This window comes from Leptonotus elevatus, chromosome 9 (genome assembly GCF_054856555.1).
Source record: "Leptonotus elevatus isolate MCC_2025b chromosome 9, RoL_Lele_1.0, whole genome shotgun sequence".
NCBI classification, from domain to species: domain Eukaryota; kingdom Metazoa; phylum Chordata; class Actinopteri; order Syngnathiformes; family Syngnathidae; genus Leptonotus; species Leptonotus elevatus.
Window position 1 is genome coordinate 10,310,847 of NC_141247.1, and position 27,372 is coordinate 10,338,218.

At 39.8% G+C, this 27,372-nt stretch overlaps 3 protein-coding genes and 1 long non-coding RNA gene across 6 annotated transcripts; 1 reads left to right on the forward strand and 3 right to left on the reverse strand.

Annotated features, from left to right (window-relative positions):
- Nucleotides 1-947: 947 nt before the first annotated feature.
- Nucleotides 948-10,502, reverse strand: rnf212 (ring finger protein 212). 3 transcript variants are annotated; one of them, XM_086085897.1, is made up of 14 exons: nucleotides 10,424-10,502; nucleotides 9,941-10,059; nucleotides 9,356-9,417; nucleotides 9,199-9,273; nucleotides 9,055-9,111; nucleotides 8,923-8,981; nucleotides 8,798-8,851; nucleotides 7,368-7,429; nucleotides 6,934-6,994; nucleotides 5,973-6,018; nucleotides 5,838-5,892; nucleotides 5,363-5,426; nucleotides 5,173-5,290; nucleotides 948-1,088 (listed from the first exon to the last, which is right to left on the reverse strand). In XM_086085897.1, exons 2-13 carry the CDS (start codon nucleotides 10,047-10,049, stop codon nucleotides 5,179-5,181), a joined length of 816 nt encoding a protein of 271 aa, XP_085942023.1. In that variant the 5' UTR covers nucleotides 10,050-10,059; nucleotides 10,424-10,502; the 3' UTR covers nucleotides 948-1,088; nucleotides 5,173-5,178. The 3 variants fall into 3 exon arrangements, with proteins under 3 accessions (XP_085942023.1, XP_085942022.1, XP_085942024.1); XM_086085896.1 differs by lacking the exon at nucleotides 948-1,088 and having other exon boundaries at nucleotides 5,029-5,290; XM_086085898.1 differs by lacking the exons at nucleotides 948-1,088; nucleotides 10,424-10,502 and having other exon boundaries at nucleotides 5,029-5,290; nucleotides 9,941-10,411.
- LOC147168343 (uncharacterized) lies at nucleotides 9,914-14,053 on the forward strand. Its single transcript, XR_015096056.1, has 4 exons — nucleotides 9,914-10,162; nucleotides 11,400-11,640; nucleotides 12,617-12,708; nucleotides 13,911-14,053. It is a non-coding gene; the product is annotated as an uncharacterized LOC147168343 (long non-coding RNA).
- On the reverse strand, nucleotides 10,688-14,354 carry LOC147168344 (transmembrane emp24 domain-containing protein 11). Its single transcript, XM_086085899.1, has 5 exons — nucleotides 14,129-14,354; nucleotides 13,904-13,995; nucleotides 12,624-12,749; nucleotides 12,386-12,532; nucleotides 10,688-11,556 (listed from the first exon to the last, which is right to left on the reverse strand). The coding sequence occupies exons 1-5, from the start codon at nucleotides 14,256-14,258 to the stop codon at nucleotides 11,407-11,409; spliced, it is 645 nt and encodes a 214-aa protein (XP_085942025.1). The 5' UTR covers nucleotides 14,259-14,354; the 3' UTR covers nucleotides 10,688-11,406.
- Nucleotides 14,355-17,140: 2,786 nt separating this feature from the next.
- On the reverse strand, nucleotides 17,141-25,260 carry spon2b (spondin 2b, extracellular matrix protein). Its single transcript, XM_086085891.1, has 6 exons — nucleotides 25,154-25,260; nucleotides 24,079-24,349; nucleotides 22,525-22,748; nucleotides 21,766-21,957; nucleotides 21,111-21,297; nucleotides 17,141-17,811 (listed from the first exon to the last, which is right to left on the reverse strand). Exons 2-6 carry the CDS (start codon nucleotides 24,320-24,322, stop codon nucleotides 17,633-17,635), a joined length of 1,026 nt encoding a protein of 341 aa, XP_085942017.1. The 5' UTR covers nucleotides 24,323-24,349; nucleotides 25,154-25,260; the 3' UTR covers nucleotides 17,141-17,632.
- Nucleotides 25,261-27,372: the final 2,112 nt, after the last annotated feature.

Consider the following 27,372-nt stretch of genomic DNA (forward strand, 5'->3'; position numbering starts at 1 on the left):
TCGCTTCCTCTGGTCCAGAGATAGGCAAGTTCGGTCCTACAGAGCCGCAGTCCTGCATGTTTTCGGTGTCTCCTGCCTCCAACCCAGGTGTTTCAAATCATCAGCTCATAATTACGTTCTGCAGGAGCCTCTGAGCTGTGTTCGTGGAGGGAGACATCAAAAACCCGCAGGACTGCGGCTCTCGAGAACCGAACTTGCCTATACCCCTGCTCTGGTCCATGTTTAGTGGGGTAGGCATCATGTCACCAAACAGCACAGTGACTTCTTGCCACCCTTCTTTAACCCTATAAAATCAAATGTATCATATTAAATACAAGACATTTTGAGCCCTCTATTTCATGAGTCTAATATTTTTCCCCATTAAAACCCCTGACGTATATGATCTGACACATGCATTGCATGGATAATCCTTTAGAGGGCAGTATCACCCAGCTGACGGCTTTTCCATTGCCTCAATTGAGAAAGAAGATATATCTATACTTATTAAGTGGGAAATGTTCTTTCTGATTTTTGGGAATGCTAATATATTTGATATGTCTATTTATTATTATTATATTTTTGACAGTTATAAATGTACCAATTTAAAGCATTGTGATACAAATCAAAAGTCATATGAAAGGAAGTTGATTTAAAAAATAATAATAATAAATAACATAAAAAATTCAAGACCAAAAAATACTCCATTTATATATTTCTGTGTCCGCTACTATTTTATTACACATTGACACAAACACACAAATATGTGGCTTGATATGAGCAAGAATGTTAAGGGTGATAGCATGTGTGATAAGGATGTTGCCTTTCTGCGTGTGTGTGTGTGTGTGCGTGCGTGTGTGTTTCTGTGTGACAGGAAAACGAATCTTTCAGCAGCCACACTGACATCATTCAAGTATGCGTCAGACACTTTGAGAGCGGGCCCCCCAAAAGACAACAGTCCGCCTTTATGCGTGTGTATATGTGTGAGTGCCTACTGAAGTGCATATGTGTGTTCACATCCTCACCTGTTCCTCTTTGACTTGTCAACTTCAACCATTCACCTTTTTTCCTCTTGAAAGCACAACCGCGTGCAAAGTTATCTTCTGCAAACTCTTCAAAAGAAGCAGATGTGAACGTGTGCATTTTATTCCCGGTTAGGGGTCAGAAACCCAAGGTCTGCTATTATGATTGATGTGTGAGACGTGTGTGTAAATTATGATCAACTTAATGTCAATAACACATCTAGTATTGTTAACGGTGTAGGCTACACTGCCACATGTAGGTGACAACGAGTACTGCAGGTTCTTTCATCCTGCACAGCGCAGTGATTGTACCATTCATCATGACCAACCCGTTTATTGTTTATGTTCGAATCAGTGTAACAAGTCGACAGTGACATACTGTTAAGAAATATGTTTGTAGACAATGACGATGTTGAACATTTTGACGGCCTTGTAACCATGCCCAAGGTTATTACAACCGCGCTCCAGTGTGGAAGGTAAATATATTTGGAGTTATACACCCGCAGATGCGTTATTTGTTTGTTAATTTAAAAAATTATATATATATATATATATATATATATATATATATATATATATTGAAGGTTTATAATAATAAACTTAGGTTTGTGTGAACGCCACAGGTGTAAGCTCTAAAATGTTTTTGGAATTATGGAATTATAAATCAGCTTCAGGATCTGAGATATCAATAATTTTTTATATTGTTGAATTTCCAGGAAAACTTCAGGTTTTCGGGGGTGACTCAAAAGTCACCCATAGGTTTTAGAGGCATGTTTTGCCAGGCACTTTAGGCCTTAATGGGTTAATATTTGCAGCACAGTGGATGTCTAGTTAGCACACCAGCCTCACAGTTCAGAGGTCATGGGTTAGAATCTGGCCTTCCTGTGTGGAGTTTGCATGTGCCTGCATGCATTCTCTCCGGGTTTCCTTCATTCCAAAAACAAGCAGTGGGTGAACATTCCCATGATGGTGAATTTATCCTCATAGGATTTGGATAACTCTGTCAAGCTGTCTAGACTGCTCCTTGCTCAGCCTAAAGTACAGCTCAAAGTAGTCGTCGTAGTAAATGGAGCCTTAGTTCAGGAACCTGCCATCTATGGGTGATGCTTATGTTATCATACATCACGACAGACGTAACCAGGAAGCTTGCAATGTGGAAAAGTGCAGAAAATAATCTAGTCGAGGTTTTATTGATTTATTTATTTGCGTTCCTCAATTAGTTTTGACATAAAGAAGTGTGTTCTTCCATAACATTTATCAAATTAAAATAAGTATAACTTAATCACTCACACACACTTTCACTATGCCATATTATACATATTTTAGGTTTTACCTAATTGTTTATTTTTTTACTTGCATTATTTGCATTCAATACAGACTTATTCAACCAGTTGTTTTTTTCATCCTAATTCTAAGCGTAGAAGAAGAAGACAAAGACAAAGAAGAAGTAGAAGAAGAAGGGGAAGAAAGTGACGTAGAAGGACCGAATTCAGTTCATATTTAAAATCTATGAAGGTAGTCAAACATACCAAAGCACAAAAAATATGTGAGTTTTTAAAATAATTCCCTACTGAATTGCGCAATGTCTGAGATCTAATTGTTTTTCCTCCCTTGCGGGGGGGGGGTCTTTTCATATTTCTGTAATCTGTAATTCTTTATTATTGATGCTTTTGTAATTATATTATTGATCGATCCTTTGACTTTTGTGATGTTAAATCATCTCTGTATTGATGGATCCATACACAATGTTCCTTCTGGCAATCTGCCTATGTTGTTTTGATACATGCAAACAAAAAAACTTTACTGTTGCCATGTTTGTTATGTAAATTGCAATAAAGTTGAAAAAAGTGACAGAGAAGTAGTAGAAGGAGGAGAAGAAGAAAAGAAGAACGGTGTGTTTTTCCCGTGACATCATTTTTTTAAATTAAGGCGTACTAATGTTTTTTTTTCTTACTTTGATTTTATTTATTTTTTACATTTAATTTGTTTAGATTATTTTGTCATTAGGTATACGCAATATTTATATATTTTTTACTTTTTTATTTGTACTCTGTAATATTTTCATTACTTCATTATAGGTGTATCTAATGATTTATTATTTATAAAAATTTTAAGTGTTAATTTTATTTTAATTATTATAATTTTTTTACATGAGGTCTACTTGTTTTATTTTATTTTTACATTATTATTAAATTAATTCCTTTGTATTTTTTTTATTATTGGTGTACCTAATTTATTATTATTATTATTATTTTGAATTATTACCTGCACCCACATTGTGGCCAGTAAGTTTCTGCACAAATGTCACACACACACACATTTGCAAAAAACAAACCCTCATTTAAATTGCACAAAAGTTCACATCTGAGCTGCGAGTCTCATTGAAACGTATTTAACAAATTTAGCATATTAACCACAAAGTGGACAATAAACACCCAATGTGCTTTTGAGTGTCAGAGCGTAAATGTCTTCATCCCAAGACAAATATCTGTGCTGTGAAATCATTTGGTCCGTGTCACGTCTTGCCCACACTGGGGATTACGTTTACACACTCCCAACTCAGTGTGACAAAGTGTGAAATCTGGATCACATTAGGGAGAGACAAGTTTCTCTCTGTCACACTTGACTGGAAGGAGTGAGGGATGTGTGTGTGTGTGTGTGTGCGCGCGCACACACGCTGTGGGAACACGGCGCTCAATAATGCCGACTGACAAGAGAATAGTTTTCTTTAGTTCTCTGAAGTGGGCCGGGCTCATTTGTACAGCCTGGAGCCATGCAGAGGTGAAGTGTGTGTGTGTGCGCGCATGTGTGTGTGGCATAAAGCGAGAGCGAGAGTGACAAGGCCTTTATGTGAGAGGATAGGTTTAGGAGTTTGGAAGAAAAAGGAAGTGGGGGAAAAAATGCACCAAACTATACGACAAAAGTATTGGGTCACACCTGTCAATCTACGGATTAACCAATGAGTCAGATATTGGAATTTGATCCGAGACTTTGTTGGTGAAAGTTACATTTGTTGTTGTTAGTGCAATGCCCATAACGACATCATTGGATGGGTTTGGTGTAGAACAAACCTTTGAAATTAACTCCCCACAAACACTCGGCGACATTTTCCCTTCAAACATTTTCCTGTGTCACGATACTTCTGTCCATATGTTGGCCAGTTGTGATAAAAGTGCCAGCTGGTCGACGCCGATTAGTTGGCTTGTTTTTCCTGTTTGGTCACACCTGCATGACGTCACTCCCGACGTGACTCGACAGCACGCACAGACTTATATATGAATGGATTGTCAATACTGCTTGTCAGTAGCACGTTGACTGACAATCCATTCATGTGTAAATCGGTCATAAGTCCGTGCGTGCTGTCGAGTCGCGCCGGGAGTGACGTCATGCAGCCGACAAATTCCGAAAACACAGGCAATGTCTCGTTGTGATAAAAGCAGCCATCTTCTCAAACTACCTTAACAATCAATCGATTGACCACACCTGATATCATCTTGAAATCATTTAGAACTCAACTGGAACTCCCCCATTTCCCCCATTTAGACTTCCTACGTGCAGAATGACCACACATCCCAATACTTTTGCCCATGTCATGACCTCCTCACTCCTTGCATGTGTATATACGTGTGTATTGTAAATAAGTGAGCCTGGCTGTGCCTTGGGGGAGTCTCTCCTCGCTAAGTGGACCTTAAAAAACAGGAAACGGAGCGCGCAGGAGGAGGATCAGGCCTGCTGACTCTCCACAATGGTCTTAATTCAGCTTGTCACGCACACACACAGCAGTATTACGGCATGCACACGCACGGTCACACCTGAGCCTCCCTCAATGGACGCCATTCAGCTGGCTGACAAGCGAGGACAATAGAAGAAATGGAGGACGTGTCTGAGCGCATCAATCTGCCGCCGCCATCATCTTTTCCTTCCTGACATGACTTAGGGTGATATCACGTTTCTATTTCTACACTTTTACTCCTTGCCTTCACTTGTACAACTGAGGTCATGCACACACAAACAGATTTTCAGGGCCTGCTTTGATGTTTCGGAGCCAGTAAACGGCATTTATTGTTCATGTAATCCCAGTTTATATGCGTGAATAGAACAGGTGCAGGCGCTCTCCTTTTCTCCGAGAAGGTGGAAAAAGTCCTCATAAGCATCCAGTTGGATGTGCACGCACCTGCTTTTAGGGAGGAGGGTACACCCTGAAGGGCTGGGAAGGTTGGAAGATGGGTGAATTCCAAGTGGACGTTTGCCCAAACGACACGTTGGGCGTCGTCGGTGTTCTTGGGCAGCGTCTACGAGGCCACAGGGTCAAGGTGAGAACATCATATTAAAATATACAATGCGGGTCGTGGACGTGTGGTCACCTGACTGTGGCTGAGTATGCGGAGTGGTTGGCCATTTGGCTGGACTTCCTATGAGGAATTTTGCCTGCAAAGAAACAGTATATACGTACTGTAGCGTGCAACATAGTTTGGGTTTGGTACCCGTGAATTTGCATATTTGAAGATTTGTATTTCTTTTTTTCCTCAATATTTTGTTTTTTTAACCCGGGATTTTCTCCCATTTCTTTCTGCTTTTTGTGCAGAATGTATACTGAATGTTTATCAGCTTTGTTTTTAAAGAATTTTGGGGATTTGTAAAAAAATAAATAAAAATAATAATAATAATAATAAACAGTTGCCCATCCCCGGTCGAAACCAAGGAAGGGCAACATTGTATTAATTAAAAATCTTGAAAAATCTGTCAAAATTCTGAAAAACAGCGGCCAATGTGGAGTTACTTGGCAGAAAATGTCTGGCAGTGAATGAGTTAAGCATGCTGCATCAGTACATGACTTACCCATGCGCCCGTCATGTGGAGGACTAATCAGTGACATTCTGGGGACACTTGAAGGCTGACACAAACACATGGTGATAATATTTTAGCATGTGTCTTCAAGTCCATGAAAAATAAATGTGAATAATAAAAACTTACTTTCCGGAAAAAACTCAGTCGTTCATCCACATCCATGTTGTCAGCACTGTCGAACATGAGACAACAACAAGAATAAGAATAATCAGGCCCTCATACTTTTTTTTTTTCAATAACTCCTCAAGATGGTCAGGAAACCCAAATGGAATACGACCCTTGTAATTGGCTCACAATGCCAATTTCAAATCAAAATGGCTGACTTCTCATTCAGTTTCAGGTCCTTGAGATTTATTTGCACCATGATAGACATGGAAATGTTTACTCAATTTCATGTTACTCACAATCAGTGAAACTGCTGTCGCAAGTCAATAAAAAAAAAAAAATCCGCACCGGTATTGTTTTGGTTGCTAACTCGCTATGTGGCGTCCATGCGGAACACACGATTGTGCTTTCTCTCACATAGCGTTAACATTATCAGCTACGAACATCACGCATCTCAAGTATACAATTTTTTCCTGTAAATTAGCTCAAGATAGCACCCAAGGGAGTGAAAAGAAATCAGGAAATCGTTGCGCTAAAACTCATTACGATGATATATATAATATGGCAAAACTGAAACAAACGGCGACATGCGATAGACAGTAATGAAACAACAACAACAAGGCACCACAAATAAAGTGGAGCGAGGCCTGGCTGACATAATATCTGCCATAGGTCACGGATGAAGTTATTGCTTGGGTGCGAGAATCTAAAAGTCACGCAGGATAAAATAACATTTGTGCTGTTAAAACCCCGACGGCCAATGGAGGCCTGAGCCGATGAGGTCCTGGAAACTCAATAGGGATTGGTGACTAAAGCCAAGCAAAGCTGCGCTTGTTCAGGTGTGTGTGTGTGTGTGTGTGTATATAGATAGCTGCAGGGCAGAGCAAAGATCTACAGTGGCTAAAGCTAACATACTAAGACGCCAGACGAGGCTCGGATTTTGTGTGTGTGCGCGCTGTCAAGGCGGGTTCATGGCACTCACATGTTGCTGGATGAGGAATGTCTGGAGAGTGGCATGGGAGAAGTGAATGGGATCTGCAGGACTGAAGCAAAGGAGGAACAATGACGCACTGATCACACAAAAAGGGAAAATTGCCTCCCGACATCTTAAAAGACATTTTGTATTATTTGGGTAATTACTACAATTATCATTAAGACCTGCCATCCTCCTTGCGACTAAGACTCCATGTGGGTGGTCACTGTAATGAAATCTCTGCCTGGTTGCTGTTTGGAGTTTTGCATAGCACTGTGCATTAGTGGTGAGCATGTCTGCCTCACAGTAAGGGAGGTGTGTGTTCGAATCTCTGTTGTCAGCGGGTACTTCATATATTGCCCATAGGTGTGAATGTGAGTGTGAATGCTTGGTTGGCGATATGTGCCCTGTGATGAGGTTCTAGTTATTTTTAGATTGTCTACCTTGTTGTCCATGCAAACTTTGGGAGCCGTGGCTCATCTGGGACATCGATGATGACTTTAAACTAGAGGAAGAGCACAGAATAAAAAAATCATTTCTATCAGTTCAAAAACGTTATGTTTAAGAAAAATACAATTGCCTTGGGGTCACAAAGCCCATCGTGACCATCGTGTCAACTTTCACGATAAAAGCCATGGAATGACTTCTCGCATTTAGTTCTTGCTTCCCCCCCGATTGCAGAGAAAGAGACGTCGACAAGATAATCTTAATGGTGTTCCAGGAGACAAAGCGGGAAGATGCTTGTCGAGATTAACAGGATGGCGGACAAAGACCACACTGTGAGGCGCTTCCATATGCATAAGGTCACTAGACGCAGTGGCGCAATATAAAACCGTTACATAAAAGTGGCAGAAAAGCCCTTATTCATTCAACATGATGCTAACGATCACAAGAGGGTGACGACATTCGAAAAAACAATAAAGGGGGATTTATCTCAACTTTTCGAGTTTAACCCTCATGTTGTATTGCAGATCAAATTTACCCATAGAAAAGGTCAACATAAATTTAAGAACGAGTCAACTTGAAGTCAACTCTAAATATGAATGAAAATGTAACAAAGAGATATCTGACACTATTGAATATTTGAAGAGACAGGGGTCAATTAATTTGACCCTGGAACATTGTCGCTGTGCCTGAGGTTTAAAACAACGTCAATTTATTTACGTGTAAAAAGAAGTCATGTTATATTGCAGGTCAAATTGACCTTTTTTATTTTTATATAATACGCATATAGGCATAATGAGTGTAATCAACTATAAATGTTGATTGAAATGTTGCGCAATGGAGTAATAAAGAATTGTGCGATATAACGTTGTTTGATCTACCACACCGGGTTAAATTAACCCGGGACATTATTACTACAAACGTCACAGAAGTTTTTTTTTTTTAACTAAAACTCTTTTTTACCCTTCTGCTATGTTTGTAATTGTTTCTTTACTTCCAGCAGGAAAAATATTTCATGGGTCAGTGTGACCCACGTATGTAACCCTCCTGTTTCATTCATTACTCAGGAACAACCAAAATGTTCCTGGGTCAGTGTGACCTGCTGCTAGACCAAAATCTTTCATAAAATGTATAACTTACAGAACATCTTAAACTATTAATATGAAAAGAAGAAAAGATAAAGATGAGTCTATCCCATTTTTTCCCCTAATACTCTTTCTTGTCAAAATAAGTGCTTGTGCTTAACAATATATGTGACAACAGTGACATCAAGTGGTAGAGGAGAGAAAAGCCTGCCGGTTGAAACTAACTGGACAAAGTTGAGATCATTTTGGGACTTTTTGCTTAAAGAAATTAAACAAAAATTGAGTCCAAGTGAATATGTTTTTTTGTTCTGCCATAAATATTAGTTTAAAGGTGTTATAAGTACCGTTGAAGTGAATAATCCAGTTTGGCGATGTAGGCACTCTGTTCATTCAGCTTCCTGTGACAGAGAGGGGAAAAAAGTCCATGCATTTTCTTTTCTTTGTGATGATATCCGTAGTTTTCACTCACGTTGCCATCTGCTGCATTTCCTGCTTCATCTTGAGCCAGCCCTCCTCCATTTTCTCATTCTGTTTTTATTGAAGAAATAAAACAGATGCATGTAAAGTGCTTTCAGGCTGGGTGAGATAGAATCTCTCTCACCCTTTTCTGGTAGTATTCCAGCAATCTTCTACCATGTTTGGCCTGGAACATTAGAACCTGAAGAGAACATGCAGAGAAAACTAGCATAACAAAACACAAACCATAACGTCCACTTTTATGTGAAACAAGAATGAACAAACAAACTTTTGTGATCTCTGACAAATGTTTATTTGCCACGCTGTTAACGTTGGAGAAAAGAGCTTTCACTTCCGGGCTGCTCTGGACAAACAAACAAACATTTGTCAACAATTTGTAGGTGTAATTTTCAAGTCATGCGTTTACACTTTGACGAACTACATACTTGGTCAGTGAGAGGCGACACTTGACATTTGTCATTGCAGATCAAACACTTGCCTTGTTTACCTGAAGGAAATCATGAATAAGACATGGGGGGGAAATATGGCCACAGTATATTATTTTGTGGCCACAAAATAGATATAAAGTGCTTTCAAAATGCTAACTAGTGGACACTAGTGCCTTTGAAATACATACACTAATGGGGCGTACACTTGCTAGAATTTATAATGAATTATGTCATTTTTCTAAAGAAATCGTGCTCAATTTGCTCACCAAACTGTTCAATATAGATTAATATCATTAATTTGCATTTGTGAGCACATTTCTCCCTCTGTGTCATATCTAGGACTCCGTTTAAGCAAGCTGCATCAAAAGTTAAATTACTAATGCTCCCTTTTGATCCAAGCTGTCAGGTAACCATACAATTAGATAGTAAAGATTTGTATTTAGAAATGTTTTCGCTGATAACGCAGGTCTTTGTAATATATGATCAAGTCCAACAGAGGTCTCTGTTTACCCAAGTATTCGCCTACACAGTACATACGCCTTTAAATGTTGTCAAACACCTCCCAGAATGGTTTTACTGTACCTTTATGGTAGCAAACACTGCATACTATGTGACCGCACGAGGTGAGGGCCATTCGGCGCTCGGATGAGGGCGGAAGAAAGCAAGCGTTGCAGCAGACCCAGTGCGACATGTTGGCTTTCCTGTTGTAGAGACGGCGAAAGTTAGCACCCTTGCTAACGGCTAATGTTACCTGTCGACCGTGGTTTAGCCAGTTAACGTCTCTGGAAACATTTGAAGTTCTTAGTAGGTTGAATCTTCTTCATCTTTTTAAAATAGCAATGGTTAAAAATTAATTTAGACTTTTGCGCGGTTGGTGGTTATTATCACATTGTTTACGTTTCGATTAGCTCAAACTAAGCTAACGCTAAATTCAGGGCGCCATCGAAGATAGATAGACCACCACGTTAGTCTTTACTTTAACCCCTTCGACTTTGCCATAAAACCTAATCCACCGATTAAATCACTATATGATACTGTATAGCGAATATAGGCAACCCTACGTACGTAAGGCAGTCGGACGGTTAGCTGTGTTCAGCAGTTAACAGCACACGCTTTTTCCGGTGTCAGCTTAAACACATGTAGCAGTTGTAATTTTTAAAAATTCTTTAAGCCCAACACGAGTAGATTCACCTATTTATTAAAACAACAAAAAAAATTAAACCGCTGTAGTTAGAAAAAGGCATTATGATGATAAAAAAAAATCAATAAAATCTATTATAATTATAATTGCTTATTTATTTAAATAATTTTCACAATCGACACTTTAAATGGGACACATTATGGAAACATATTTTTAATATTTGTAAACAAATAGCTATGTCTGTGTAGACCACCTATCCACTTATGATGTGTGAAAGTGCACAAGCAAGTACAGTAAATCGTTATCAGACTCAGTGTACTGTTTTGTGAGCATCAGAGCAAGCCTTTCCAAAATGTGACGTCACTGCAAGGCTTATTTACGTAATTATCGCCCCCACACTAGTTTCTCAACTAGTGATTTCACACACTTGACCAGACTGGACAAACATAAAGGATAAACAACAACATTGAATTTACAGTATCACGCCAACACCAAAATGTAAGCAGAGCTGCAACTTTAGCACAGATTAGCACTAGCTAACATTGTTACAGACATTAGGTTCTTCATTTTTGGGGTATTTTGAGGAAAGACTGTCACACACTTTATTAAGACACCAGGCAACTGTTTTTAAACTGTGAATTTGTGAAATAAAATTCCATACTGTTTCCTTTAAAGCCCTGAACATAATTATTGTCTTGAGTCCTGACTATTTATTATTCTAAGGCAGGGTTTCCCAGCACAGTATATGTCAACGTTATGGCAAAATATTACATTTATTCATTTAGGATTCCAAGAAAGAACCAAATTACTACCAGTTTAAGAGGCATTGTCATAAATAATCACCATGGCAGTAATGTACTACAAGTAAATAACAACATGTGATTTTCCCATGTTTGACAGGCGGTTTTCAGACGAGTTTCTTGGCGATGAAGAAATCTTTGAGCCGCTTCATCTGCCAGAAACCAACTGAGAGCAGTAGGAAGATCTGCACCACGGCCCACCACAGCACTGTACTGTGTGTGTCCTCACTGATCTGACGGAAGATCTCTTCCTTTTCCTGTTGGTAGAAACACGTGATCAACTACTCTGGAATTTTAAATAGAGGATTGGGATATTACAGTAGTTGATTTCGTTGCTTAAGGTGATTTTGTTTTTAACTTGTTTGTTTTCTTTTGCGGTTTCCGTAGTCTATGCGTATCCCAGCTGATGTGCACTGCTTACATAACAACATGACTGTGAACAGAGCTCGTTTACAAAAGTAGTGTTGCCAATTTAGCAATTTGGTCGACATATTTATTGTCTTTTCCGTTATTTAAGCGATTAACAACTATAATTCCTGCTAAGAAATAAAACAAAAAAGAAGACTTGTCAAATGCAATCACAGTCATAATTGCGCTAAACATTGCCAAAGATCATAACATCATGTCGGTTAAGTATTTTTGCGTGGCACACGCATTGGAGATGATCTGTTAGCGTTTCTTGAAAATTTTTCTGGATTTAATAAAAAAAAATATATAAGGACATCAATTATATGCAAATTTTTGCAATTCGCAAGCCGGCCCGGTCCTTGAGTCCATTGTAGTGTAGTAACCTCAACATTTTTAATTTTGTAAATGTTTTGACAAATCTATAAAAACAGAAACATGTATTTATATTATTTCTGTGACAAGTGATGTGTTTTATCGCTGCAAAAAAGAAATAGCTGGAATTAGGAGAAGTAAAGTAAATCTCATAAGGGGGAAATCAACAAAAAATGTAATTGGTTTTGAATAATGTAAAATAATGTAAAGTGTTGTTTACATTAGATGGGGGAAAATCAATTAAAATCAGATTTTTATCAGGAAAACCCCAAACTTTTATTTGAAGGCCAGATCATCCAGTCTTACCCGCTGGTAATCCTGCTGCCTGGTGATAAACACCATCTGATCAATGAGATGTTGCAGGCTGTATTCCAGTGTCTTCAGGTTGTCTTTGGTTCCGTCGACTTTCGGATTCATGACATGCTCGCCTATCTGAACATCCAAATGTAACTTCTGCCAAACACAAGCAGAATCATGATTGTTTAAAATAAATAAATAAATACAACTGAAGCCTCGTGTGATTGTGTGTGTTTGCAGGTCTTACCAGACGTTCTCCAGCAAAAACGGAGAAACTGGTGGAGTTGGTTTGGAAGCAGAGGAAGTGCTGACCGGACGTGTGCGCCGTGAAGGTGAATTTAGAAAAGATGCCGTAGCGTTTGCTCATCAACACCTGGTGTTAAATGGATTGCAATCAGAAATGACACGAATTGTTCTATGACACGCAAGTTAGTGTTGTGAGTCACGAGACCAAAATTTTGACTTATGCCTGTACTATAACTGTACCTTGACACTAAAACGATATGACAAAAACAGTGGAATAATAGCTAACAGCTAAACAACTTGAAATTATTTTTATCTGTATTATTGCAGAAAATTATAAGAATACTACGTTTCTTTATGAGGAGTTTAATGTCTGCAAAAAAAGTCTGTGTCTCTATTCATCGAGCGCAACCAACACACTTCTTTTGAGACAGAGTTGAGCCGCTTTCACTCAGAAAATAAACACTTCTTAAACACTGGATGTATACACATGCAATCCTTCTCAATCAACACCTCTGGGCTTCTGTTAATGTGTGGTGGTGATTTTGTCATCGTCCACCACCACCCCAGCCTGTATTTTGCCATGTTGTTGTGTTTTGCCATGAGAGGGACGTTTGTGAGCGGAAAGTCTATGGTTACCCCTCCAGCCAATCACAGAGCGGGGGGCATGTCGCTGAAGGCGGGCGCAATGTTGACGAGAAGAGTGGGGGTTGAGCCATGGGAGGAGTCAGTTTTGAATTGGTTGTTGACAAACACAAACGGTCTTGTTTACAAACACAAACGGACAAAACTAAAGACCCCACCTTTAATATTGCGTTAGTGGAATACGAGTTAAGCAGCAAAATCCAGCCGTTTTATCCATCTCAGGGGGCGGCCATTTTGCCACTTGCTGTCGACTGAAGATGACATCAATGTTGCTCAGGGCTCAGGTAACAACCAATCACATCTCAACTGTTTTCTGAAGCTGAGCGACCAATCACAGGTCACCTGTTTTCTGAAGCTAAACTGTGAGACCTGAGCAGCATTGGTGTCATCTTCAGTCGACCGCAATGAGATGGATAAAAATGGCTGGATTTTGCTTCATAACTCTTATTCCACAAATGTAATATTAATCACAATGTCATGTTTAGACTAGTGAGGTCACATGTAACATATTATTGTCAAGAAATGTTTAAAGTTGACTTCCACTTGATAAACAAAACAAAAATAAAAAAAATCAGTTATTAGCCAAATTCTTTTTTTCATGTCACTGTTTATTTATTGCAAGAACTTCCTTTACTGTACCTCATAGTTGGAGTCCCTGACTGTCACAGTGACGCCAAGGTGAGGCGAGTGGGTGGACGACTTCAAGTCCCAGGGCTGCAACAGGAAATATCCTGAGGGGGAAAGAGATACGCTCACTTGAGCCTCCTGCCATAAGTCATCACATTTTACAAGAGACATTGAGTCGTTCTCTGAGTCACTTTGTCCATTGTTTTTGGCTCATTCATAGCTCTCTACAGAACTCACCCGTCACCAGCATGTCCTCGGGAATCTCCTCGATGATGCATCGCTCTTCCTTCTCGCCCAGATCAAAATACATGGCGGCCGCCAGCATCAGGTAAGCCTGCAGTAAAAAGACGGCCCACTGGAGCTTCATGGTCAGCCTGGTATGGCCGATTAAAGAAAAAGTGGCTTGGGTACAATGAAACAGGTCTGTAATGGGTTTCCCAAAAGTCCACAGCGTGTCAATGCTGGAGGCTGCCGGGTGTGAGAAAGTCACAGGTGCTGCTTTGCGTGACGAGACATTGGTCATGTGGTGTGATTGGTGCACTTGGCAGTTGGCAGCCAATAGCAGCTTACTAGTGTTTCATCATGATTGTGTTTTCTCCAGACAGGGGGAAAAAAACTACCAAATGAAATCAATGACTAAACTCTGCCTATTTAATTTTGGATTTTACTGTATACACAGTAACCCCACCCCTTTCTTTGAATCAAAAATAGATTTTTGTTGTTGTTGAAATCGAATAAATCATAGACACCAAATTATGTACACAGTGCAGATGTATACCGTATGTTAACTTTTTGTGCTATGCGTTTTATTACAAGTGCTATGTAATTGACCCTAATAGGGATTTGGTGTTTTATAATCTGCCCAAATCGGATTATGTTCAAAGGCTCCACTGTCGTAAGGATTATGAGACGCTCTTCCTGAGAACACAGCTCAGATTTATGAATATAATCCACACTATTCAACATGTTAGATGACTGACAGCAGCATACTTGTTTTACATGAGGTCATTTATAATGTTAACACCCACGTGCCCACAGAGAATAGAGTCTCCTCTCAAAGTGAGCATCTGCTAAAGTTGTCATCAACCCCTCGCACTCAAGTCAAGTATCACATCTCCACATCCTCCCACACCTTGCTGTGAATGCTGAATCAATATACTCTTTGGCAGCCATATAATTAGGGCAGATCTATCATTTTTAAAACCTGACACCTGACATTGATTGTACATGTGTCAATATGTATTCAGCGCAGTTGTGGTCACACTTTTTGTTTTAACTCATCATGGACAGGATTTTTGGTATTAATTGTGCGCTATTAATTCAAGGCTGAATAGCGTGTACGTTGTTACAATTGTTTGAACTGAGGATCTCAGCATCTGCAATTGCTTTCGAAATGGCTCTCAAAAACATTTACCAACTTTTGTTTTTGTACAATTCTCAGTTTTAGATCATCATTGAGTTACTTTGACTTTTTGTATTGTTCTAAGTATGGGTTGATCCAATGAGTGCTGTCAAACTAATGCTTTTAATGCTGGTAAAACCGCCTCAGTTGATAGAGATAACTAACCAGCTAAAGTGTAACAGCAATAGTACAACAAAAATCAGTACTTATATTATAATATTATATTTACAGCACCAAAAAAATGCAATAACCGACCAGGATTCTACAATTGGCAACAATGCGACACGGGAATCATTCTAGTTAAAAATAAGCCATTTTAAATGTGTTGAATCCAACTGGAACTCGTTTGTTGCCATCAACAAGATAAGGGACCGGGGATTTTGTGTTCGAGTCGGAGCTACAAGTCACACCTGAGTGTAAGTCGCATGACGAGTCATTATTTTAGTGTATACAGTATACACGTCACATTTCTGTTGCCGGCAGGTTGAGAAAGACTGTGCTAACCTACTCTAAAGCAGTGATGAATCATATTTACAGTAAATATTTGTGTATTAAACAGCCAAATGAAAAACAATAGCAGTTTGACGTACTGCCAAAAGCATATAGCTAGCTGTCCCATCCACATTCTAGAGGCTGCGTAAACGTGCCAGTGATGCGTACATATGTAACCTTACCCACTGAACACGACGGTATGTGGATCCCAATGACATTAGATAAGGACATTTCTAAGGAGAGTGTACAGGAAAGACCTGGAAATTGTATCTAATCTTCTGCTGCCGTTTGTAGTGTCTTTCACTTATTTCCCCGTCTGCCATCATTCAAAGGCAGCAGATGTGTGCTATTGCTATTCAATCTGTCTCTTCCAGTGTGGTGAGAGGTGCAGCGTGTGCACGTTTGTGTCTGTTTTACATATTTCAACTGGTTATAATTCAGGAAATAAGGCATATTTCACTGTCACGGTTGCAAGAGTGTCTGCTTTGGACATTAACTGGGATTATCTAATACTTAGATGTGCAGCGGCATCAAGTGTGATTTCAAGGCTCAAGGTAGATAATTTGTTTTAAAGTCGGTTGGTACCTTTACGTAGTTTATGGTCGCACACTTCAAAGGCTTATTCATGCGCCTAGTATGTTAGAATACGAACAGTATGTGTTTGTGGTTGTTAAACACCTCAAGGCAAGTTGATTCCCAACCTTGCCTCCAATGTGATCTGTGATCTTTGTCTACATAACGGGTCTCTATTTCCTGTTTCAGTCTGGATATATATATGTTTTTATTTTGAACAAAAGGCCCTGATTTGCGTCAAATGTCCACTGGTGTTGGGCATTTGAGACCGTTTGTAATGTTTGACAAGATGTAATACAGGGTGAAAATGTAGACTGCTACGTTAGCATCTCCTGCTATTCCAAATAGCCTATATCTCATCTTTATATATATATATATCTATATATATATATCTATATCTATATCTATATATATATATATATATATATATATATATATATATATATATATATATATATATATCTATATATATATATATATATATGTATGACAAAAAGGAGCACAAAGCAATTATTTAGGCTGCTACGTTCGCTTAGCACACAAGATGACTTGTTTCAAATGTAATTATGCTAACAGGGATTTTGTTGTTTTGAAATATAAAACACCAGATTACTTTTGGCAAGAAGGGGTACAGAGTGAAGTTGTTGACTGCAACGTCAGTTTCTCATGCTGTAATTCATCTTAATTTGAATTTAACCAAACCATATAATCAATCTATTTGGTGGCTTTGAAATCCTTACAGATCAGATTAATTTGATGACAAAATGACCACTACATGAAGATTTATCAACACAATTTTATTAACGATACAGATATCACTTTTTTTAAAAAATATATTTATGGTATTGTTTTATACAAAAATATTTTCTTCATGAAACCAGTACCTTAAAAGCATTACAAAAAAGAATACAAATGACTACATTCATATTTGTACATGACAGGTTAGAATCCTGTAAATAAATACATTCTTTTCTTGCGTTCAATTCATCCTAAAGCGACTTTTTGATTGCCTGCAACATTGAATCAATGTCTAACGGTGATGATAACCAAACTACACCGCTCCATTGATTTCAGATCCTTCCTTAGGACTCATTAGAATCTTATTTAAACTCTGACTAAGCAGAAGGTCCTGTTCACGACTCAAGCAAATAAACTGCAGACCTTTTGATGTTGTATCTCCTCCTACGTCTTTTCCGTCCTCGCCGCACCTTCTGGTCCTTCTTCCCTCTGCCATCCGTCTGCTTCTTCTTCTCCTGCTTAGTTTCCAGGCCTAGTCATAAGCAGTTGTCTGACACGCACTTTCGCTCCTCTTCCAGCAGGGGACAGGGTGCTCCATTATTGGCATGCTGCATGAGGACATAGCGTGTGCGGTGTTGCAGGCCTGCATCTCCGCACTTGCCCTTGCACAGGCCCCAGGGAGACCATCCTGACACCTCGCAATCCAGTGGCGTTTCTGCGTTGCACAATGGTAGACTTTAGTTGATGGGTGGTGGACACGGGTACGCCAAGATGCATGCGCTCCCTTTTTCTCAGGTTAGATTTAGGACAGTCGTACAAAAGAGGAGGGTTTGCCCTTTTGACATTTTCTACCCTGAACCTCCATCCCCAACCCCTAAACATAACCTAAAATCCTAAATCTTAACCCTAAATGGGAATAGTAAATATAACCCTAACACTCAATCCTAAACTTAAATCTTGACCTCAAATCTTAACCCTATCGTCTAAAAATTAGTAGAAATAACTCAAACAATAATCCTAACCCAAACCGCTGGCTCTAATCCTAAACTCTAACTCCAACCCCTAATCCCAAACCCCTAGATTTGACCCTTAATCCTAAACCTAAATCCTTATCCTAACTCATGAAGGAGAATATTAAAGTGTCAGCAATACAACAATACATCATTTCTATGTCCAGCAAAGGAGTGAGCTCATATTTCTTGTATTATTCAATCTACGGGCAGATGGAACAGCGCTAGGACATACTTGTAGTAGATGGATTTGTGCACTTTGTTGCTTTTGGTTTATCAGTGTGCTCGACAAAATTGGCGTCAGTATGCATTGACGGAAGTGCTCATCAACATAGGAGTTTACAACGGGATCATTCCCAAAATATAGTATGTCGGCTGGTGGACCGCCCATACCATGGAGAACTATGCAAAATTGGCTGATGGGGCGGTCCTGTATCTTTAAGTCCTTTCATGCATTGTTTGTCACTTGTCACAAAATTTTACTGTAAGAAAGGCGGAGCAAAACTACAAAAGATATGCGAGGAGAAAGACATTGCTTTCGTCAAACTAGGAAGTTTCACAACATATGATGGTCTGCCTGGCAACTTAACACTGACTAACATCCTTGGGAAACAGTCTGTGCAGAAAACAGTATCAGAAGACAGTCTGGAGTGGATTGGGGGTGATGGTGATGACGTCCTGTAGTGTAACAGAAGTCCCATCTCTTTAAATCAGCAGAAACTGTTGTCAGTTTCATTTGGTATTCAATCAATGTTTGAAAAAGCATATTTTAGTTTCCAGTGCTTGAAGAGTCATTTAATTTCAAAGTTATGGCACTTTGAATGTAACTTCCTGCTTTTTTTCACATTCAATTGAAAATAAAGTACATAGAGGGTTATCCACGACCTTTTGATTTTGTTTATCCAGTGAGGCGGGTGGGTTGTGAAAAAAAATGAGCACCAAGCACCAAGTTCTGGTGCTCCTTTAAGAACCAGACCAAAATGTTCATGTGTACCTCTGACGTCTCATTTCAGTGTTCATCTTCTGAGAATCTAAATGAAGGAAAGCTGGTAAGTGCGATTGAGTACAAATTTGGTCCAACTAAAAGTAGAAAAGCAGAAGGATGAGGCGAGTTACAGAGGCAGCACTGGTGGATTGCCTACTGGAAGATTGCGTCAAGGCCGACCCGGCTTCATATTGCAGGTCCATTAAGGACACTGGGAAGACGTTAGTGGGCTAAAGTATGAAATAGCATCAGTCAAACTTGGCCTATATTGGTTGACATCTGTGAATATATTACACAGAAACAGATTCAAGAAGGTGATTGTGAATCAGCCGTGAATGTCATCTTTCCGGCCCTCTAGGAATATTGAGGAGTAATAGATAAAACTATGGATGAGACATTGGGGGCTGTTTGCAAGGAATACGAAATGAAAAAACAAAAACTGCTGTTTGGACTGGTTGTTTACATAACCCCAGAGCGTGACAATAGAATAGTGTTAAATCAGTTCTTCAGCAATCCAGACTCAAAGCTGCGGTACTTACCAAATATGTTTTCATTGACAACAACTACTGGCCTAGCATGTTATGTTGTCAGATTTATTAGGAGAGTCAGTTTGAACTGGGATTGTTTGGACAGCATCAACGTCTGTAAGTTTAATTTTACTACTGTAGTTTTTTGTTGTGTAAACTCTGGAATACGTCCCTGATTGTTGGTCCCTAATGACGCCTCGTCAGGGGGGGACATATCTGTCAACTACTCTTTTGCATTTTTCTTTCTATAAATCCTTTGTCACATTAGCCTTTTCAGGTTGACACATTCTCATAACCCTCCCATCCAACATCAGCAGGACCGCCGTGTGGTCGTCTTGTAAAAATATCTGCATTTTTCTTTTCTTCCTGCTTTGGCTCGCTCGCTTAATCGGCGCAGCAGGGAGTCATAAACAGCAACTGTCTGTGAATCAGCACAGGCTGAATGGATCTTCACCTCATTAGTAGTGATCCTGTTGAAATATAAACGTCTGCCTCCCATTTTTCGGTGGCTGACCCATATTATCGCTGTCTCTTCCTTAAGATGCCAGATGTGTCTTTTTCCTTTCTTTCTGGTCCTCTTTGAGTTTTAGTGCTGACCTTAATGGCTCCCAAATGCTTCTGAGCAGGTCAGCTTGCCCTCAACATTGTTTCACGTATAGGTCATGCGGAACATGTTAGCTTAAAACTTGTAGATGTGGCATACACTTGTTGATACATTGAGTGTGGCCGGCAAGTAATCTTATGACGTGCAGTTCTTACAGAAATATTAATAGGCAAGGGAAGGTCAATCTTAAACACTCCTTGACAATATTATGTTATATGTTACCTCTCTAGTCTAAACATGACATTCTGATTGACATTACGTTTGTGGATATGAGTTATGTAGCAAAATCCAGCTGACTTTATCTATCTCGGGGGGCGGCCATTTTGGTAGTTACTGTCGACTGAAGATGACATCACAGTTGCTCAGGTTTCAGATAATGACCAATCACAGCTCAGCTTCAGAAAACCGGTGAGTTGTGATTGGTAGTTGCCTGAGCAACTGTGATGTCATCTTCAGTTGACAGCAAGTGGCAAAATGGCCACCTTTCTATACAGATAAGAACGGCTGGATTTGACTGCTTAACTCATATTCCACAAACACAATATTAACCAGAATACCGTATTTAGACTGGTGGGGCTGCATAGAACATATTATTGTCAAGAAATATTTTGGGGGTTGACTTCCCCTTTAAATTTGAAATTAAAAAGGCTCGTCACATGCTTTTTTTGGTGGGGGGATACCAGCTCTTTAATGGTTTATTGATTATGTCTGACATGAACTCACACTTAACAAATGTTTTACCTCTGTACATTTGCATTGGCATTGAGGACATATACTGTATTTTTTAATACATGATTTGACCTTTTAACACCTAATTTGTCTGTAACTGTCATTGACCAAAAATGGCTCATCTACGACCATGTTCGACATATTATTCCTCCCACTTACTTATGAGGTTGTCCTCAATCTCATTCCCCGTTGGCAGCAGGTTGGACTCGGTGGGCTCTGCCAGAAGGCTAATGATCTGATTGGTTTTCCTTATCTTGGTCAGTGTTATCTTGGCAATGGGTGGGAGGTGCTTCAGGCGGGGGTAGTAGAAGGAGTTGGCTGGGTGGCTGGGGAAGGATGAGGTTATCTAGGAATGGAAAAGGACAAGAAATGATTTAGGATAAATTAAGAAGCTGGGGAGCTTACTCCTCCAGGAGGAATGTGTCTTTAGAGGTTGCGTGAAAGGGGCTAAATTACCCTAAAATGTCAGTTTTAAATCAATACGGCAGATTTTTTTTGTGGTATTCTTCATTATAGACATGCCTGCCAAATTTCATGATGCTAACTGAGAATGGCCAGGAAAAGTTAATCTGTGAAGGACCCCAGAAAACCATCAAAATGGTGGGTTTACTCAAGATGGACATGTCTTCTAAATTTTGTGTTCCCAAGTGATACAAGTGTTGGTTGCTGAATTTTCAATAACAATAACAAAATTCACCAGGCTAGCAAGGAGCATTGGAAATCCCTCAAAATGGCTCTTTGTTTGGTCTCATAATGACAATGTCGAAGTGGGCCTTTGCACCAAGTGCTCAAGACCTTAATCTGACTGTCCTACCTGGGTTATTTTGTCTTGAGGCATGGTCTCGAAGTTGGGCGAGGAGAACGTAAAGCCGCTGTCGGTTCCAGCGTCGTAGGGGAAGAGCTCCAGGGACACACTGTCTTTCCACTGGTCACCGTTGCACAGATCCACGCTATCCGCTCCCACAAACCAGTCGGGGCTCGGAACGAGGCGCACGATAAATGACAGCTGGAGAATTGACAAATAGAGCAAGGTTACCACATTAGGAGATAGTCTAATCATGTTCTAGGCTATTAGGTCAATTAATTCTTCAGATAAATCACTGACTCCAACATCAAAGCCCTAAATTAGTTACATTGCCTGCATTTTAACTTCAAACCTGGCCGGACACGTCCCCCAACTTTACGACCACCCTGAAGACTCGCTCAGCTGGAAGTTCAACCCTACTCCTGCTGAGCTTTACGTAACGTGTCAAGGCATACATTTTCCTTATAGATGCAAGAGCTGGAACGGTCGAAGCTGCCGTTTTGATGTCACTTTTGCTTGTTTTATTATGTATTTCTTGTTGTAATAGTGTTCCTGATATATGGCTGCTGCATCAAGGTCATACATGCTCCATTTATTTGCCTCAGCCCCTCTTTGCTTAGGCCTTTTATTGAATTAAACCTTCAGAGAAAGACAGAAAATTGAAGGGTTTTGACCGGGCCGCTATTGTCAATCATACACTAACCCCTGACAGGGTCCGGTCGAAACCCTGACCTAGTATTTAGCAAGCCAGGGATGTGAGTGACTCACATAGGAGTGTCTGGCAAAGACCTCAACCACAGCGCTGCTCTGGCCGGTGCCTGCTATGACAGCAGGAGCTGAGAAGATGCCATAAACGCTCTGAATCTGTTCCCCGGCCTGCTCCACTTCCTTCATGAGCGTCCAAGCTTCGCCTTTCTCTGTGAACTCCCTCACTCCGTTGCTGGCAAAGCCATTACGCTGCCACATGTGGTAGTCGGAGCTGTGGGTCACGCCTAAGGGCAAAGTGAGGAAAGACAAGAGGGATCACCATTGTGTATTTAATTACATAGTAGTTGATATTAGTCACTTTATATCCAATTTACTTTCATCCCTGATAATGGCTACTGCTTTTTAGTGTATGGATTTAGGAAATCAGATGGTTTTCTCATGTCTGGTGGATACGAGATGAGATCTGATGCTTATTACACCACTTAGGGCAGGGATGTCCAAATCCACATCCAGAAAAATCGAAGGATGCATGGGCCAAAATCAGTCAAGCAATTGTATATTGTTTATATATTACAGAAATATATTGTAAAATGAGATGAGGCAATAGTTTAGGATTTTTTCCAAATATTAGGGTGACCCGGCCCTTTATCCCATTAGAGTCACCCGTGTATTAAACAGCAGCTGAATTATATTCAGAACCCAAACAAGAGCAATTGTAGTAATCTGACCATATTTAAAGCAGTTCATAAATTAATGTAGTAGGTTCACAATTTTGAGAAACAATATTTGCTTCTAAAAATGAATGACCAATTATTCACCACAGTGTCAGGAAGATGGATGTACCCATTTTACTTGTAAATATTTATAATGTATCTTTTCGTATCTAGAAAAGTTCTACAGAATATAAAAATTAATTAAATACTAGTAGAGGTAGTCTCCACCAACTGTACAAATGTAGTTTTTATTTTATGCCGCGGGCTGCTGAAAAAGGTTGGCGGGCTAAAAATGGCCCCTGGGCTATAGTTTGGACACCACTGACTTTCGGTATGTTTTGCTTTTCTTTCACTTGACTGTTTTAATTTTGTTGTTTGTTAATTTAGCTTGTCCTCACATGTTTTTCTTTTAGCAATGACCTGGCAGCAGTGGACTCATTGGGTTCTGTCACTGAACAAGTCCAAATGTTTAATGAGGATTTTACTATTCCACCTAATTACTGCCAGCAATGGTGTCTTAGGAGCAATGGCCGTTGTGGTTGTCCATAAGGCTCATAGACGACTCACTCACCGGAAAACAATGAACTTTGTACGTGCATGCAGAGTTTTTATGCAGTGAAAGAAATATATATAAATTTTTGAATGTGAGTCATCAGGACACCACGCCCCACCTACACGCAAAGGCAAAAGCGCAAAATATTTTTGTGTAACCCATCTGGCTAGTGTATGTGCTAAATGATTGACATGGCTACCAAATCATGTGTTGCTACGTATAACTGACTTCAGCGGCTGAATTTTCAAGCTGTCTGTTCAGTCTAGTGTATGTAATGTTGCTGTTGGTATATAAGATGGGACACATAAAGTTGGTGTTGTTAGTGTACCTATACTGTAATGTACTTACCGACAAGGTTGGACCATTGCGCAGGGGGGCGGTAGACAGGATACTGTTTGGGGAAGGCCTCCCGTGTCCACTTGCCAGTAAAGGTCAAGTTGTACTGGGCTGGTTCCGAGGCGGTACACGCGGGGACGTCTGTCGGCACGGGCATCGGATGGACACCGTGACCCAGCGTCAGCATCATGACCGCCGCCAGGCGGAGGAGGGCCTCGCTGGTGGAGGAGATACTTGTCGAGGCGTCCATGATCATGAGGCGGGATAAGCGGGAAACTTAAGACTTAAGGAAAAGAGTCAGAATAGTCTTAATGGAAATGGACAGTCCCAAAAATATGTTAGGTACATTAAAGACAAATGATCGCGTTGATGATATTTCTTTTCATATTTACAAATGCTTATATAGAAAGTATTGATACAGTGTTTTACATACAACACTGCTTACTATTCTTGTTGCTTTTCACATTCACGTCTCATATCTAATTACTGTTAAATACTGTTTAGTTCATTCTCAACTGCTCAAATACAGACTACTTATAGATACATACATAATGTATATGTAATGTATTACTATATGTACAGTAACTGCACATATAGTTTTTTTGCTGCAAGCAAAGCTGTTGACTAATCTGCTGGCCAAATTCACTTCTGCATATATCAGATATATTTTCTCAGAATTGCTATAGTTTCATTCTCATTTGCATATATAGACAGGTGATACACGTATACATTTCACATCCACTTCAGTCTGTATAGACGTGCATCTCACATGTAATCTGCTCTCAGTTGTATTCATGACCATGTCCAGTTGTCTCATATACATCCCGAAGTCATTACAGCAGATATTTTTGCCACTTCCACACATTGTAGTGTTTACCATAGTATATTGCTCAGTGAACAGACATTTTAAACACATTCATCTACATTGCACACAGATCACATATTTACTTCACAGTCAATCTTCTCCAAAATAATTGCTAAGATGCTTATTTAGTAGGCACAAATTCTGCTACTACTTGCAGTCATGAATGCATATTGTCTGCATGCATTTGTGAGAGTGTATATAGAGTAGTTGCTTAATACTCACTGGTTTTGCAGAGGGCTCCTGATGAATGAAGGGTTGAGGTAGAGAGAGATGAGGGAGTGGAGAGCAGTGGTTGTGGCTGCCGGCAAAAGTGACTGCGAAGCTCCAAAGTCCAATTTTACCTTTTTATATCTTTTCAGAAGCTTCACCCCCTCCTTCCCTAATATCCCATCCATCCCCTTTACCCTCCTTTTCACCCCCCCCCCCCACACACAGTTCCACTCCCTTTCTAAACATGCTCCACCGCATCCTATCTGCTTGTCAGTTGATCCTATAACAACTTTACAAAAGACAGCTATGTCAACTGTGCAAAGACAGGCTCACACACAAGTAGGGCTACCACATGGAGAGCCGAGGGAAAAATAAAGCCGATAGCGGCGGCCAATCTGATATAAAAAAAACAACAAAAAAAACAAATCAGAACAAGCATGACATTTACGAGTTAGCGGTCTGTGATTTCCGTAACATTTGGCAGCTCTGCGTTTTGCAACATAAATGCCCATTCTGTTTTGCATTTCAATGTGTTTGTGGTGCAAAATGATCATTTTGACTCGCAAATTGCGATGCGAGACACCTGGGAAATGTTTTACAATGTGACAAAGAAAAATGCATATTTATAAGCGCAGTATGTGATCTTCAAGCTGCTTGCCCCCTTTTGCATCCCTGATCAAAGCAACACCCCTCACAAATGTGCACACGTGTATGAAATAGAGTTTTACCATATATGTTTTTTTTCCTCTCAAGACTACAAATTCTACCATTTATTTTATTTTAAACCCAATAAAATCTAGATACAGTAAAAACAAAAACAAAAAAACTCAGGATCTATACAACTTCTAACAAAATTTTATACAATAAATGATTGTGTAACATAAAACCCACATTGACAACAGTATTTGGCAATTGGATTTCAAATCACTACTCCCTTCTTCGCGTGCACACTGCGCGCATGATGTCATATCCGCAGACATAGTGCGGGAAATTCAAACCCGAGTACCCATTGTGAACAGCTAAGGTGTTAATCTGCTAATTAGAAGATGTTATAGTTAAATAAATAAAAATAAAAATAAAAAGGCTTTTGTAAAGATATTTTTTTGCAAATTCCTACATAGAGCATCTTTAAAATTCACTACAGGATAAAACGTACCAAGATAACAATGGTGCTAAAATCGCTTTTCTAAAACAATAGACTATCTATGCTCGCATGATTTTTGCGACCAGCGTGCTAACTTCTGTATAGTAAGCAGAGATGTGAAGCGCTAAAAGACGGTCCAACATTTGCCTTTAAGTTGATTTTATTTGTGGAAATACTCATTTTGAATCTGTGACTAGTTTTTCACCTGAGAGTTTTGACTCTAAAGTCACCTTCCTTGTGAATACATATATTTTTATGGCATACCCAGACTGCTTAAGGGGGACTATTTTAAGTCTTTTGACGAACACTTCTTCTCCATAAACATTGAAAAGTGTGTCACGTTTGAGCCAGTCAGGCCTTCCATGTGGACAGAGGATGCCGTGTCTCCGTTTTTACAGTGTGTGATGTTTGACTTCCATCCCGACAGGAAGCAACGATAGCAGCTGCTGTTTTCTCCTCCGTCTCCTCTGAAGCCTTGTATGTATGTGTGTGTGACTTTTGGTAATCTTTCAGCCAGGTGTGTTGTGCGCATGTGTATATTCGGAGGCCGGGTGTGGTGCTTGGCTCAAGTCGGTGGCCTAGAGGTGGCAGACAACACTATGCGCTCACGTGCAAACACACAAATATACCAGCATGCTGACTCAGCCCGCATCTAATGTTTTCCATATGGTCACGTTTCTTCTTGCATACACACATTGACACACTTACACACATACACGCATACACTGGGGCAAATGGCTCTCACATAACCCCTTTTTAGGATTGGACTGAGGACATTTGTCCATTTTCACCTGGTGACTTTTGGTCACTTATCTTGCTTTTACACAATGAAGCGGATAAAAAGTGATTGTTAAACTTAATATCCTCGTGTCCTGGCATTTTGGCATGTGTGAATTTGTAGATATCAGAAGTTCGTGGTTTATATGTTGGCATGAGACACACAATGTATTTGCGAAGCACAATACTTAGCTCACACCAATTCTCTTCAGACCATAGATTGAGAATATCTTGCGTGTCTTAATTTGTTGTGTCATATTTGTTAATGCTCCCTTGAGCCTAAGATCAATAATTTAAAAACAGTTTCCAT

What these genes read in the sequence shown, in the direction of transcription:
- spon2b (XM_086085891.1), bottom strand. Translation starts at nt 24,322, where the DNA reads ATGATCATGGACGCCTCGACAAGTATCTCCTCCACCAGCGAGGCCCTC. An exon ending in CTCAAGACAAAATAACCCAG is followed by an intron (nt 21,298 to 21,765) that starts GTAGGACAGTCA and finishes TTCCATTCCTAG; the next exon opens with ATAACCTCATCCTTCCCCAG. An exon ending in GATTGAGGACAACCTCATAA is followed by an intron (nt 17,812 to 21,110) that starts GTAAGTGGGAGG and finishes TGTGCAACGCAG; the next exon opens with AAACGCCACTGGATTGCGAG.
- rnf212 (XM_086085897.1), bottom strand. Translation starts at nt 10,049, where the DNA reads ATGTCGCACTGGGTCTGCTGCAACGCTTGCTTTCTTCCGCCCTCATCC. An exon ending in CTGGATTATTCACTTCAACG is followed by an intron (nt 7,430 to 8,797) that starts GTACTTATAACA and finishes CTCTTCCTCTAG; the next exon opens with TTTAAAGTCATCATCGATGT. An exon ending in GACTGAGTTTTTTCCGGAAA is followed by an intron (nt 5,893 to 5,972) that starts GTAAGTTTTTAT and finishes TGTTTGTGTCAG; the next exon opens with CCTTCAAGTGTCCCCAGAAT.
- LOC147168344 (XM_086085899.1), bottom strand. Translation starts at nt 14,258, where the DNA reads ATGAAGCTCCAGTGGGCCGTCTTTTTACTGCAGGCTTACCTGATGCTG. An exon ending in TTTTTGCTGGAGAACGTCTG is followed by an intron (nt 12,533 to 12,623) that starts GTAAGACCTGCA and finishes TGTGTTTGGCAG; the next exon opens with AAGTTACATTTGGATGTTCA. An exon ending in GGCAGCAGGATTACCAGCGG is followed by an intron (nt 11,557 to 12,385) that starts GTAAGACTGGAT and finishes TTCTACCAACAG; the next exon opens with GAAAAGGAAGAGATCTTCCG.